At 37.4% G+C, this 15,962-nt stretch overlaps 1 protein-coding gene across 2 annotated transcripts in view; it reads right to left on the bottom strand.

The window, feature by feature from the left end:
- Positions 1–5,667: 5,667 nt before the first annotated feature.
- LOC135760818 (protein diaphanous homolog 1) overlaps positions 5,668–15,962 on the bottom strand; it is a 108,255-nt gene continuing 97,960 nt past the window's right edge. For both annotated transcript variants that reach the window (XM_065274849.2, XM_065274850.2), the window contains 8 exons: positions 15,482–15,583; positions 15,125–15,364; positions 14,439–14,568; positions 14,229–14,352; positions 13,581–13,746; positions 13,235–13,376; positions 11,464–11,550; positions 5,668–7,475 (listed from right to left, as the gene is read on the bottom strand). In XM_065274849.2, coding sequence (XP_065130921.1) covers positions 7,288–7,475; positions 11,464–11,550; positions 13,235–13,376; positions 13,581–13,746; positions 14,229–14,352; positions 14,439–14,568; positions 15,125–15,364; positions 15,482–15,583 — 1,179 coding nt within the window. In that variant the 3' untranslated portion in view covers positions 5,668–7,287. The remainder of the gene's footprint in view (positions 7,476–11,463; positions 11,551–13,234; positions 13,377–13,580; positions 13,747–14,228; positions 14,353–14,438; positions 14,569–15,124; positions 15,365–15,481; positions 15,584–15,962) is intronic.

The following is a 15,962-nucleotide window of genomic DNA, read 5'->3' as shown; positions in this document are numbered from 1 at the left end:
TATGATTTGCCACCTTTAAATAATTTTAAGCAATAAAAAATTTCAAGCATCTTGGATAAGACAATAACAAGGGAATATAAAACAAATTCAATCAAATGAATCCAAACTTATTAATGGCATTGTATATGCCCTATACAAAATCTACTTTTGTTTCTTCAAATCAATCAACTCATAGTCATATAGTAAACAAGCGCAGAAACAACTTACTACACTCATGAACCACTCATGTGATTATGTAATAATAAACGATAATGTTGCTTGTTTCATTCCACTTACAATGCTACAGACAACTATTTTAACAGTTGGTACTTCTAATATATCTAATATGTCTGTGAAGCACAAACGCTGGGACTCTCATGGGGCCAGATCAAGACTGCTACCCAGGATAGAGCTAGATGGAGACCCTCTAGTGGTCTAAAGGATTGAAAATGACGACAAAAGTTTAATACACAGGTTTGTTTGTTAACCCTATTAATACACCGGTCTGACTGTTATTGGTTCTGCCAAGGTCCTATAGTACCATACCTTAAAGGTGCCATATAATAAAAAACTGCATTTACCTAGGCATAGATGAATAATAAGAGCTCTGTACGTGGTAAAGACATATCGTGAGCCTCAAACGTGTTTGTTTCCTCATTCTTATGTAAACCTCGTGCATGCAAAAGACCACTGAAAAACAGACCAATCTCAACATAACACCGACGGTGACATTACAGTCGAGATGTACACCCCAGTGTGTTTACTAATGTGAGCTACTGGCATGAGCCTCAGAGCAGAGCAGAGCTCAACATTATTATTCATGAGCTTTCTAAATAGGGCTAAATAGACCATTTCATACAAAGGACAAATCATAAGGTTATAAATGGACATGTTAAAACGTTTCTGGATATTTTTTGCACTTAATAAAGTTACAAGTAACATATTATTGCAGTGCATTCTTTTGCACCTTTAAATGTTTCATATTTCACATACAATGCAAAATTGTGAAAAGCACTATATAAGTACATTTGAATTGTTTAATTCAGGACTTCGAAAATGCAGTAGTGAATGAGCAGTTTTGTTTGACTTCAACTCTAAAACAGGAAATTTACATTCACATGAGCGGCGCATCAGATGAAAGAGAATCAGTCCATTTACAAATGTCAATGAAGATCATTCAGACACTTCGAGGACAGAGGGAACAATGTCTCTTTATGGGTGAATAAAACGGTCACTAGATACTCACATGACACATCAGCTCTTCCGGCGGTTTGGCCTCTGCTTCTTTCCATCTTCACGGGTTCATAGCGTTTAAGTGACACATTATCAGACATCATTTTCACAAACATTAAACATTTCATTCAGAGGACTCAGACCAGATGACCAGAAAATGACACACAACACTTCATCTGACCTGTATTATATGAAGAGGATGACGTTTTGTGTTGAAAGCTGAACTTTATCATCCTCACTGTGTGTGAGAGAGACCTTAGAAAACCGAAATATATAGACTCAGAAACTCATTTAACTTAACACTCTTAATAGCTGCATAAAGAGACAGATAATCATTACAAATTGATCATTTTAATGTTGTGAATAGAGGGAGAAAATAAATGAGGTTGAGCCACCTTCTTGGGATCTTTCAGGAGAACAGCAGTCATATTTGTCAGCTGTTATTGGCACATCTTTCAGGTATACCTCCGCGTCCACATGATGTGAGACCGCGCGGACGGTATGCGTACAACAGCGCATGCGCGAGAAAATATATTGAGACCGGACACTCCATACAACAACATGCACGATGATAGCGTTTGCACACATCGTCATATTTTCTTCTTTTCCATTTCCTTCACCATCATTTTTAATCCCTGCTTACTGCTGTTTGTTCTAAACGTTTTTGCAAAGATGGAGCCTTCCTCTGCACATCTGCATCTACAAATATTCACTGAACGAAAAAGAAGAAAACACAACATAGTCTTTCTTCTGTAACATTGTCTGCATCTCTTCTACAAATATCACTGCCGTTCCTGATATTTGTCTTGTTGTCAACAGATTTAACATGTAAATACCTTTAAAAGAGAAAAAACTGAGAGAGAGAGAACGAGAGAGAGAGAGAGAGATAGAGAGTAGCAGAACTGCACAGTGTCCAAGAAACTCTTGGAATGATGTGAATGTTTGTGTTGTTTGGGGTTCAGCAGTGCTGCACAAATTCACTGCCAAAGCGAGAACAGAAAGAGAAGCTTTCAATGAAGACTAAATTCATCCACCTCTCTCTCTCTCTCTCTCTCTCTCTCTCTCTCTCTCTCTCTCTCTCTCTCCACACATACTCTTCCACATCCATCTGGCTACCTGGAGACCACAGTGACTCTAAGCCAGCCAATCAGCTGCCTGAGAACTTACCTTCTGCTCTCTGATTGGCCAGCTTCAGAGCTCATTATAGCATCAATGTTGCTAACAATCATTTACACAGCAAGAGTCTGAACCCGAGGACACAAACAATAGTATTATAAGAAAAAAACTTTATAACTAAAAACACTTTAAAGTTCTGAAAATATTCCGGCGACTGGAGGACGTTTTGATCTTAATGAGAAACACGCTCATGAACAGAGAGAGTCTACAATGTGTCTGAATGAAAACAAAAAAGTCAATGTGCACTTTTATAACACACACAGACACACAAGCAGTGTTGCGGTGGCCCATCTTGGTGGTCAAAAGCAGCACAAACACTTTTATCTCTCTAATGAAGTTTAAATCAGTTCATCGTGTTCAGTGTTTCCATTTTTACACTCTGCTGAACTGAACAGCTGTGTGCTGCATGCAGTGTTGTAAGCTGTCGGAGTTTTACTGTTTAGTACGGTTCAAAACATTCAAAATGTTAAACAAAAAAATAAAAAACACCTGGTTTCAGTCACATAACATCTCATCAAGCACACAGTAATGCATTAAAACAATAATCAGATCACTAAAGTGTAATATTGTAACTTATTCACAATTAGTAATTGTTTCAAAGCAGCTTTACATTAATAGAAGCAGGGGAAACATCGAAAAATCAATAGACAACAGCAAAATACAGCGGCTGAGATTAACCTGAACAAGCGAGCGTAGTGATATGTAACTTATAGAAGGGGGTGGGTTAAGCCAAAGTCAGATGACTCCCAGGGTTGGAAAAAACCCTAGGAGAAAAACGCAATGGGAAAAGTCCTAGGAGGAAAAAAACCCCTGTAATATATATATATAAATTAAGTAAACAGATAAGGAGATTAGACTGGTTCAGCTGGTGGTCGTTTGGCAGGAATCACACTTGAAGGACGGGCAGTAGATCAGTGACGTGTTGACCTTTATGGCACCCGGAACTGGATCTGTTAGTCTCATTGTCCTCCGGTTTTAGGACGAGACAGGAAGAGAGATACAAAATCCTATTAGCGTAGGGGCCATTTGCATGTTATGCAAGTGTCACACAGTGTTGTGGTTTAATATCTGCTCGGTTCCAGACAAGCTATCTATTGCGGCATTAGTAAATTACCCAGATGAGTTATGTGAATGCTTGGTTACGTACAAGCCAACTATTGCAATATAAGTATATTTTCTAGACAAATTATGTGAATGCTTTGTTAAAGGAAAAAAGTCTTAAGTTTAGACCAGGGGTTCTCAAAGTCCGGACTCCGGTCTGGATCCGGACCCGACGAGAACTTGATCCGGACCCGCGTCCACTTCATATTACAAGTGCATTAATTCTATGTGATTGATTAAATGTGTGCATTTGCTACTTGATCAGTAAGTCCTTATCAATCTGAAATCACTGTTAGTTTGAGTCGTTTAAAACATGCATTTGAGAAAGCAACACTCGTCAAACATAATCGTTATACATATTCTTTATTATCATGAAAATACCTGAAAAGGTTTGAAGAACAGCAATATAAATATATCCTTAAGACATTTCCTGGAGTTGCGTGTGTCTGGTTCTTCGTCTGCAGCGCATATTAAGTTTCTGCCCGAGAGCGCCCCCTGGCTTTTGGATGTAGTGGCATTTCACCGTAATTCATTGAGAAGCATAGCAAGAATCATAAGCCAATTTATAGGTGCACCCCTAATTTTGGTCAGTGTCTCTGAGTAACCAACCACACTATTTTTTGCCATGGCTTATGTATCTGATGGAGAACAAACTGTGCCATTTCTCTAATTAGGTTGCTCTGTATTTTGCACCTGGTTACTTTTGGCATATTTCTTGTGTTTATGTTTAAAAAAATTTTTTACTTTAAATGCAAAATACACTTATGTTTTTCCCAAACTATTTGTGTTGATTTGTTATATAAACAAATGATTTACAAAAAGTTTTTCCGGACCTATGAAAATGATGAGAATTCAGATTTGGACCTTTGAATGTAAACTTTGAGAACCCCTGGTTTAGACTCAAAGTGATCGACTGTGTCTAATTCTCAGACATCAGATGGCAAATCATTCCAGAGCTTATAGGGCCTAAGTAGGTAAACGATCTACCACCTTTAGACACTTTTGATATTCTAGGGATAATTATGAGACCAGAATTTTGCAACCGCAGTGTACGTGTATTCTGATAGTAATTATCCCCTTCTGACATCATCAGGGGAGCCAAATTACCTATTTTTTCACATGCTTGCAGAGAATGGTTTACCAAAACGAAGTTACTGGGTTGATATTATTCACATTTTTTAGGTTGTTAGACGCACTGGGGACCCAATTATAGCACCAATGGAAATTTTCATGGTATGTCCCACATACAAACACATACTGGGCAGTTAATAATATGAAATCGAGTTGGTTTTACTCATAAGAAATAGCAAGGAAGCAACAAGGGAGAATAACTCCAAAGCAAACATTCTTGCTCACTGTTCCTCATCTCATTGAATGCCCCTCAAAAAAAACACTGCCCCTGAGAGAGAGAGAGCAAGAAAGAGTAAGAGAGAGAATAAAGTATGCGTGTCTGACTGTTTCAGCAAATGTCTGTGTGCGCGCCGGACTTACCGGAGGAAATTCCAAATCACAGTTGCATTTTTTCTGACTCATGAGACATGAAACCAGCACACAGATGTACACACCGGAATGTCAGTTAAAATCTCTCTCTCTCTCTCTCTACGTTTTGGGACGTAAAATGGTAGTACCATAACATTTTTGATTTATATGTTGCAATGTAATTCTGTATGTAAATACAATATAAAGATTCAATCTGGTACACTGTAAAAATTAGCTGTAATTATGCAGCTGGTTGCAGGAACTTACAGTAGAAGATAAAGACTGAAAATGTTTCATGTTCATTTAACTTTGAACAAACTGTTGCCAGTAAATAACATAAGTTACTGGCAACCAGCTGCCAGTAATACTGTAATTTCTATAGAAAATTTTTATCGTACAATGGTACTGTCACAGCACTGTTTTGCTTAAATGTAACATTTATTATTCTTAAAAGAAAAAAATGCTATTGGATTTTTTTTGTTAATCAGAAAACAGATACAAATGAAAGACATATTACAGTTACCTGTGTAAATGTGGAAAAAGTAAATCTTGTGACATGAATTCTATTTTTACAACTGTCTCACAGGCAGTTAAAAGTTAAAGCTTGGCAATAATTTTTTTTGAGATATTATGCTTTTATATTTGGTTATAAATATAAGTATCAATGAGTAACAAACAAAGACAAAAATGATACAAACATTACGTATTAAAGATCTTTTAATGGTGTGCTTTCAGAGATAATCCAAACAAATCTCTAAAGTCAATCTCATATACACAATCTGACCAAATATCACCAATACATCTCTATATTGTTACAGTAAAATAATCAACAATAAAAATTGACATAGAAAACCTTGTACTTAAAAAATCTAAACAAAGAGCGTCTTTATTAAGTGACATTTATCAGCTTCTCCCAAGAAGGTGAAAATGTTGGGCACATGTAAGCCCAGCAACCAGTGCCTTGAATTCGGTGCCTTGCATGTCTCCAAAATGCAGTCTGCACAAATTCCCCAAAACAAAAACTTTGGAAATTTGGCTATCTCCAGAACACAACCTAGAACGCTTTGAGATGTGCTGGTGTCCAAGCCGCGGCCGGAGATCTGATCATCGCTTTAACTATTGTCACATTCTGCATCTTATATTTATTTTAAAAGCAAAATCCAGAAGACAATTTCTCATGATGTCTGAACAATCGCAGTTGGGTTTTGGCTTAAGACAGTGATCTCTACCCTCAGACATTCAGGTTAATCTAAAAAAATTTCCCTGTAAATATGAACTTTTTACTCTTACAATGAGTTAACAGCTGAAACTTTCAACACTTCTCACGTTATGTAGACGTAGATTAAGAGGGAAATTAGATTACTGGACTGCAATGAAAATGACAAACATACAACAAATCTATGAGATGATTTAACTTGAACACCAGTGTAACCCGTGAACACATTTAGTGCTACAGTCACCCAGATCTGCCTCGGATAACACTCATAAAATGTTTGTAGTTTTCAGCTCGGACATCTCAACATCTGTCATTTATCTTATGAGAATGATGTGCATCTGCAGTCTGGACCTTCAGTGTGTAAAAAAGCAGATTTCGCCAACATATTAATAAAATATTTTTGTGACACACAAGAGCGGCACGCTGACTGCAGCTCTCCATAAAATACAAGACAGATGTGTGAAAATTATTTGTAGAACCGTTTTGCAAAACAACTCTGCTCGAGTTTCATGAAACAAAGACAAGGACTGTGGCCAACATCTTTCGATTAAAATGACAGAATGAAAAAGCGACATACAGAAGAATAAGAAAACTAACCTCGTGAACAGGTACCAGACCTTCCTTAACTTTTGATGAGCTACAGAACCTCAGTGAGAACAGGTCCAATAGACACCAACTAAACAACACTCTGAACTGTATTTATGGGCTCGCGATTATTGGCACAAGTAACATCACTTCAAACACTGAGCCATGTAATATTTCTAAAAAAAAAAAAAAAACGTGAAGTTTGAATTGAGATGAATTCAGTCTCGGGACATTCACACAAACCTTTGGACTCTAACCGGTGAGATGAATACATTATATCAGAGCAGAGTGGAGGAAAATGAAAACATGCGACAGAGAAAAATATCAAAGCTGTGAAAAGTTTACACCACTTTTCAAAGAATGGAAGAGAACCCCTCCTCCAATGTGACAGCTAACAGGAAGCTGCATGGGGTAAGGGGTGTGGTCTAGCGAGAGCCCGGCCCACACACAGCACACACTTGGTCCCAGAGCGCAATTTGTGTCTAAATAGCAAGATGCTGGATCAGAAGACGACTTCCCTAATTTGACCTAAATGGTGCGTCGTCTAACAGATCCTCTAGTGAGCTGGAGTCTACAGGTGATGATTCTTTATTGTCCACAACGTCCACTCGTGTCTTTTTGGTGGCAGCGGACGAGGCGCCCTCCTGTAGGAGCTCTTTGGCCAGGAAGTTTGTTACGGCTTGACCGGCTCCTCTCCGATTATTGGCTGAAACAAAAAATAAAAGTGTAAACCATAACCAGCATCTTTAAAAAAAATCATGTTAACACGTCAAACAACATGCAGGGGTCACAGAGTTGAAATGTTTAAATCACTGCATTAAAAAAAAAACATCAGGTGTGAGAATCAGGAATTGTAATTCTGGGTCATGCAACTTTGTATTTATGTGCTACACTTTTGATTGGCTGTTGATAACAGCAACTCAAGCATCAGTTTACAAAAATAAACAGCAAACGATTATAGTCATGCACTTCTAATGGAGATCTATATTATGCAGGTGGATATCAGGGTTTACATAAACTTTTGTAACTTAAGGATTTAAACAAAAAAATGTCTTTCTTACTTAGTATTTTTGTCTTGTTTTCAGTAAAAATATCTAAAATTCTTAAATTAAGATGTATTTTTTGATGAGCAAAATGAGCTAGGAAAATAAGTCTAGTTTTTACACAAAAATATTAAATAAAAAAATGTATATAATATTTAAAAATTTTTGAATTAAGTGTTAAAAGTAAACTTATTTCAATTAAGTTTTTCTTATTCCATTGGCAATACATTTTTTTTTTTTGCTTGTTTTAAGCACCAATTTACTTAAAGTTTATATTTTTGTTTCTAAAAAACTAGACGACTTCTTTCCTAGGTCATTTTGTTCATCAAAAAAATACATCTTAATTTAAGAATTTATAGTTATTTTTACTGAAAACAAGACAAAAATACTAAGTAAGAAAGTCATTTTTGCAGCGAAATGCTTGTTTGCCTAAGTGTTCATTTATCAAATATAAAAAGTTTATTTTTGCAAACGTGTCTAGTTCAGTATGGGATGTGTCTAAATTACTGTCCATGGTAATAAACATCAGGACCACACATTTATTATGTTATCATTTATTTACCCTACTGTTATTCCAAAACATTTCTTTGTTTTGCTAAACACAAATTAAATGTTTGTAACCAAGCAAATCTGGGGTACCATTCACTTACATATAATTATTTTACATATTATTATGGAAGTCAATGGTGCCCCACAGCCCCCACTCATCTGCTTGGTTACAAACATTCTTCAAAATATCTTTCTTTGTATTAAGCAGAAAAAAGAAATCTATACAGGTTTGGAAAATTTTTTCCCTTTAATGTAATTCACAGACACTAACCCAGAATATTTCCTAAATATTTCCAGCCGATTTTAATTCGGACACATGATGAATATGAACATATGTTAACTGTAATCTATCTGTCCAAACCACTTTAAACGCATGCAAAGAGAGAGAAAGCGATGATTTTTGGTTAAATCTCTTGCAATCAATATGCTTTGGCAGTCATGTTGGTTTATTATAGTGGAAGACCAATCAACCAACATCTTTAAAGCAAAAGTACTGTGCTAAAAATAATGTCATATTTATTTACTTTAACCTAGTGTAAGAAAAACAAACAAAACCATGCTGGGAAAGCAGAATCAAACCCACACACACACACACACACACACACACAAACATCATTTCCAGAGGCACTGATAACAATCTCTGAATAAATATCTGTGATGAACTATGCAGGGCAATAAACACACAAACACGTGTTACCAAGCAGGTGTCCAATGTGAGCTGAGAAAGAGATAACACTGAATCTGTCGGGAAGAAACAGCCGTTATAGGTGTGTGTGTGCTTCTTCTGATTACAGGTGTCAGACAGGGAACTATTATACACTACTGTAAAACTGTGGTTATATGGTGAGCTATCAAGAGCATCATGGTGTTACTTAAGAAATAATAAGTGAAATTTACGCACAACTCCGATATGTATGATAGTTACTGCTAACAATTTATGTGAATAATATCAGCACAGTACATGGAGAAAACATACAGTAGTAGTTTCTACTTTTTTGTTGTTTTGTAAGAAATTTGGATCTAATGTTGAATTATCTAAAAATAAAACAAAAAGTGCATTGCATTTTTCGTCTAAGCTTCATTTAGAATCGCCTGCACCACACACACTTAAAGGGACAGTTCACCCTAAAATAAAAATTCTGTAATCATTTTCTTACATCCTCATGTTGTTCTAAACCTGTATGAATTACTTTTTACAGAAAAGAAGATATTTTGAGAAATGATGGTAAACACACAGCATATAGTGTCCATTGATTTCCATAGTAGGAAAAAATATTTTGGAAGTATTGTGATAAATGATGAAGAAAATGTTTTGATAAATGATGGAAAGCACACAGTTGATGGTATCCATGAAATTCCATCATATTTTTTTATTCCTACTATAGAAGTCAATGGTCACTATATGCTGTGTGTTGACCATCATTTCTCAAAATATATTCTTTTGTGTTCATAAAAAAAAGACATTCATAAAGGTTTTAAACAACATAAGGATGAGTAAATGATGACAGATTTTTCATTTTTGGGTGAATTTTTAGGGTGCATTTAAGATGATTAAGTATGTGGTATTGTTCACAGGCTGCAGAAGTGTGCGCTGCTCTTTTTGTTGGAGGGTAAGAGGGTGTGTCCTGCCCCAATGTTACAAGCCGGACAAAAGAGGGTGTGTGTGTCTGTGTCTTCTGAGAAGACGTGCTGAGTGGACATCTGGCATGAGTGTGTTTGTGTGTGTTTGTAATGCAGTAGCCTTGGTCCCCAATGATATTGTGTGGTTTTGCCAGCAGGGTGTGTCTGTGTGTCTTTGTCTGACTAACTGGGTACTGTGTGTGTTGAAGTGTGTATGCACATTCTGTTTATCGCAAATAGCACATGCGATTAGGATTACCACATCCTAAATCATCGAAAGTATGCAAATTTATATTCCAGTACACATTAATAAACTTAAAAATATTGTAAGCTTATTTGAGCAGCATTAGACTCACTCCAGCTTGATCAATTAATTTATATTTGAATACTTTATGCATTTCCTAAATATAGATGTCAAGAGCTGAGACTAGTTTTAAATTCACATAAAGCAAATCTGTGTGCATCTGAGAACAGCAGCTGCCTTCTGTCCTTCAGCATCTCTCTGATTGGCTGATGACTCATCACACTGAGGGTCAGGGGTCAGAGGTTAATACTGTCTCTATACTAAACGCCATCACTCTGTTTTAGACCATCTACACAGCCTCAAGTGTGTGTGTGTGTGTGTGTGTGTGTGTGTGTGTGTGTCCCCATATGCAAAATGAAAAAGTGGTCACAGTGGGTGTGTATTGGTATGTGTGTCTCTCTGTGTGTGTGACTGTGCTATGTAAGGAGCCGTCTGTCAGTCTAGCATATATTTTAAGCATTGAATGTGTATAGATCGGGTCCAAAATCTAGTGAAATGTTTTGCTATCTACTGCCTACATAGACAGCTTTAATTTAGGTCAGCTATCTAATTGCTGGAAACCACCCACCACATAAACAACCTCCATGTTAAGAAAGTCCAAATCCAAAAAGTTTTCATGTTGGCATGTTATAAAACCTATAAAACCTTAACATTTCTGTATGTGTGTGCGGTTTTCCTGCTGTTTCAGAAGAGCTAAAAATACAAAAACTTACAAAAATCCACTCGTGACTCACGCTATACACACAGAGTTTGATGCTATTCCAAGTAAAATAAACCACATCGAGAGAGATCCAATAAAATAAATAACAATAAGATGAAAAGAGAGAAAAAGAGAGTTAAGATAAGAGAGAGAGAGCGAGAGAGGGACAGGAGAGGGAGGAAGAGAGAGAGAGAGCGAGAGAGAGAGCGAGAGAGATATAGGCATAATTGCCACATAGAGGCACATCTGGATCTGTTCAACAGCATGTTCACTGACTGACTCATACACACACATTTGTGCCTGCGAAAAATGAGGCTATAAGTCATGAATTGAATCTCTGTGTAACTGTAATACCCCTGTGTGTGTTTATGATTGTGTCATTTATTCACTGTTGTAATACTGTGATTACTTCATTTCTCCCATATCACATAGGCACTAAACAATAGAGACACAAAAACAGTGATGTGTTTTTTGTTACCTGCTTGTCGTGGTCCTCTCTTCCTCTTGAAAGCTGCCCCAGACTGAAGTGCCTCTAACAGACCATCCATGATGCCAGTCTCATCATCTATACACACATACAATAATTAAATTATAAATTGCAAAAAATAAATAAATTGCAAAGTAAACATGCAAACACTCACAATTATTAAACACCCCCCGACACACAATAATATAAATATGCAGACATACAAACAACATTCACACATCCATGTTCATATAATATAACCTCACACAGACACCATTTTAGAGAGAGAGGGGGGAAGCAAAGGATCATGGGAACAAACATCTTCAGAGATGCAACTTACAGCGTACAGCGCCCCCTACCTTGTGTGCATGCACATACACAATGCCGCAACAAGCCTTACAGACATTAAATGCATTAACCTACATAATCACTGACCCAACACAACTACTGTACCACAACACACACACACACACACACACACACACACACACACACACACACACACACACACACACACACACACACACACACACACTTTGTCTCAATCACTTTTGATCAATCACTCCTGCTTTGTACTACACGGGTTAAAGATTTATGGGTCTAAAACCCATCCTCCCCCAGACCCCACACAATCCTCATTAACATGCTAACCTCCCCTATTTACACATCAGCCAAAACATGCATAGACACAGAATGAACAAAACTAATTCATAAAAGAAAGCACACAGACACACACACAATCACTTCCAAGTCCCCACACACACAGTCTGTACACACGATAATCCTAAGAAAATCTGTAGCCAGATGGTTCTGTGTTTGTACTTACACACACGCACAAACACACATACTATCACACAAACGTCCTCTAGCGCCTCTCATCGACACTGACTTGCATGGCTTTTCCAGACTGATTCAGTTCATCACACAAACACAACACGAGCATCATCACCTAACAGACCAATCACATAAGGACACCCCTACGCCACTGATACCAAACACACACACTGCGTCTATTACACAACACTGACACCTACTGACTATCCACCAGACCTGCTGCTCTTGATGAAAAATGTGTGTGTGGGGGGGATGTCAAGGCCAAACACTCCAAATATTTAACATTGACAGTCCAAAGATCCCCGTGTATGTGTGTGCGCAATGTGAAAATCAAATCCACCACCTGTATGCAAATCTAATCTTATACGTTAACATCACACACTTTCATGTGCAAATTAATAATGGCTCTGGATAACAACTAGGTCAACAGTAAGTAGGTGTTTTTTGGTGGATGCTTTGCTTGAATTCAAATGGATGTATCAGCAGAAAGTGAATGCAATCTCTTTTGAAAAAAAAAATCGCTTGCTTTGAAGATTTGTTGCCGATTGTAATAACATGTAAAGGGGACATTTTACAAGACTTTGCATTTTAAGATGTCAAAGAAATTTTTGGTGTCCCCAGAGTACGTATGTGAAGTTCTAGCTCAAAATATCATATAGATATATATAGATGTTCAAGAGTTCAGTTTAGCAACTAGTCAGACTAATAAAAAAAATCAAACCGGAAGTAAAGTTTGGACCAGACGCGTAGCGCGTCACTGCACGTGCGTCCGATGAAACCATCTATACAATAATATTAATTCAAAGCATTATTTTTGACTTTTAAAGCTTTTTCTGGATGTTGATTCAATCCTTCAGCACCAAATTTTCTGTTGATTTAATTTTTTTCACAAGACATAAACAGAGATCACACACATATATGCACACACGCACACAAACACACACCCTACCATCATTAATATTGGGAATCTGTCCGGCGCTCATTTTCTTCTGTTTCTCCTCTTTTTCTCGTTCAGCTTTCTCTCGTGCGAGTTTGGCTCGGCGAATCTTCTCCTCTGCTTCTTTCCGTTTCTGATTCTCTTTAACCGCTGTCTGTAACACACACAATGAAATACTGATGTCCTTTTCTCTCACAGATATAATGAAGCCGTGGTTTGTGAGTCTCTGTTTGTTTGTATTTAATATTGTTTTAATGCAAGTAAACTACATATATGATGGTCTCTGACACACACGCCGCAGGTGAAGCTCACCTTACTAAAATACAGTTTAACTGTCTGACATCATCAGTGACCTTACCTGAAACATGTTCCTAAAGTTATTAAGGTCACCAAAGAACTCCTCTGGTGTAATCTTCTTAGGGTCAAACACATAATACTTGGCCAAGTCCTCATACTGCTTCTCCATGTTCTCATGCATCAACTGGATTTTCCCGAATTGCTCACGGGCAGCTGATACAAAAATGTACACAACTCCGTCAAGGCAAACATTTTAACTCGATGTCAGCTGCAATCAAATCAACTTATATTCAATTTATACTCAAACACATTCAATTTCTATTCATGTTGCACTACAATGTGTCTTTAGTATTTTGTCATGTTTTTTAGTATAAATATCTAAGAATTCTTAAAATTGAGTTAGTAATCAAAATGGCTTAAAATATTAAGTCTTGTTTATAAAAAAAAATGAAAATCAAGAGGTTTATCCTTATAACAAGAAAAAAATAGCTGCCAGTAGGGTAAGAAAAATTAACTTAATTCATCTACAAGAAGAGCAGAAGAGGATGTTTGCAGGACAGCACACTTCTGCCGGATCACAAACAGGATGTGATGTCACAACAGAGTAACACCACTGTATTTTTGTAGTCTCATTGTCTAGAAAATCGTTGGTGGAAATGAGGGTGACACTTCCTGTCAAGTGACAGGCTGGGAGGAAGTAAAGGATATGGTCATTTTTTCGATAAATTTGTCCCTGTCGCTCTGCGGAGGGGGGAAAGTTTCAATGTCCTTCTGCAGGTTTTTAATCTGTTTATCCATCTGATCTAGATTCTTCTGAAGGTTCTCCACCGAGACTGTGAAGGAAAGGATGTGTGTGAGTACAAATGCCTTCAACTGTATAGAAAAGTCATGAATTATTAATGTAACGGTTGAGACGGACCTCTACTGGCTTTCTCCACATGGAGAAGCTCCTCCGGGAAAGTCATGACCTCTGGGTGTTGCTCCTGACAAGTTTCAGCCAGAAAATGCAGCAGGGTCTGTTTCTGATCTGCAGATTTAGTGTCCCTTAACTAAACACATACACATAGACTTTGATCTTACAGGGCTTACCAAGTAACACTTTTTTTTTTATATGAGCAAACTGATGAAATATGGGCCCTATTTATACACCCGGTGCAATACGACCTCAGGGTCTACGCAAGTGTTTTTTGCTAGTTTTAGCCTGACGCAGTTATCATTTTCACATCCAGCACCAAGTTGTTTAAATAGCAAATGTTTATCGATGGGCGTGGTGGTCCGAAAACAAGGTGTGTTTAGGATGGCCTGATGAAAAATTTTCAACTTTGGGTGAAACGTTCAGCTCATCAATGTCACTTTTTACTTGGACCGTCCAATCACAGTGGAGGAGTGGCGGGACAAATATTACAACCAACCAGCGCATCGTTCAACGACAGCAGAAGTATCATAGCAAACAAATCGCTTAGTTGAAAAAACCAACCAAGGTGTTCGCCTGGCATTTTCAGCTGCTTTGGTGTACACACCCTCCTAAGTGCACCTATGCCATGAGCTTCAGACAACGTGCTTATATCGGTAAATAGGGCCCTTGTGTGGGTATGTGTGCTTCACCTTGCACAGATAATTGATGCTAAACCCAAAGGCCTTGGCGTTTCGTGAGCCGGCGTTCATGTAGTTTCCCATCAGCAGTGTGATCTCCAGCAGTTTGGTGAAGCCTTCGCTCTGTCTGAGCTCCTCACAGGCTGCTGTCACTGCCACCACGTCCGGCTTCATGTTATTCACCTGCTCTTCAAACTGAAGTTTGAAGAGGATGGAGCTGAGACGAGGCTTCAGACGCTTCACTGAACTGATCTACACACACACAAACAAAGAAGGAAATTATTTAAATATTTATTACATATTATATTTGTTTAATAGTCAGAGGTTTGTGAAAGGTCATGGTGTGTGTGTTCTTCATTGTTTTCTCACCACGACTCCAAACTGCTCAGACTCGGCGAGTTCCTCGTACTCGTCCTTCAGCTCTGATAATGTGTTCAGTAGCTCCTGTTCTGGCAGAAGCTTCAGTAAACTCTGAACACATAAATGATAGAGTTGATGTAACACATTGTAACATTCACAACTCAAAAATACACACACAAATGTTACAAATGTTAGAGTGCATAACAAATATATTAAAAAACCTGCTTATGTGTCTCAAAGATCATCCAACATCATGAAGTGCTTTAATGTGAATTGAATTTGTGTTTATCTACCCAAATTAAAGGCGGCATATTTAACTTTTCTCAAAAGTCAGACATGAAAAGTGTTTAACCATTAAAACTTATTTTTCTTTTAAAGACTGCATGTAAATAACTGTAACTGGACATTTAATTAAAATAAATAATTAAGTGCATCACTATTTTCTGCCTTTTTTGTAAAGCAGTAGTTTAAAATTAATGGTTAAAACAAT

This window comes from Paramisgurnus dabryanus, chromosome 16, assembly GCF_030506205.2.
Source record: "Paramisgurnus dabryanus chromosome 16, PD_genome_1.1, whole genome shotgun sequence".
Taxonomy (NCBI): domain Eukaryota; kingdom Metazoa; phylum Chordata; class Actinopteri; order Cypriniformes; family Cobitidae; genus Paramisgurnus; species Paramisgurnus dabryanus.
This window is presented reverse-complemented; position numbering and strand designations above follow the sequence as displayed.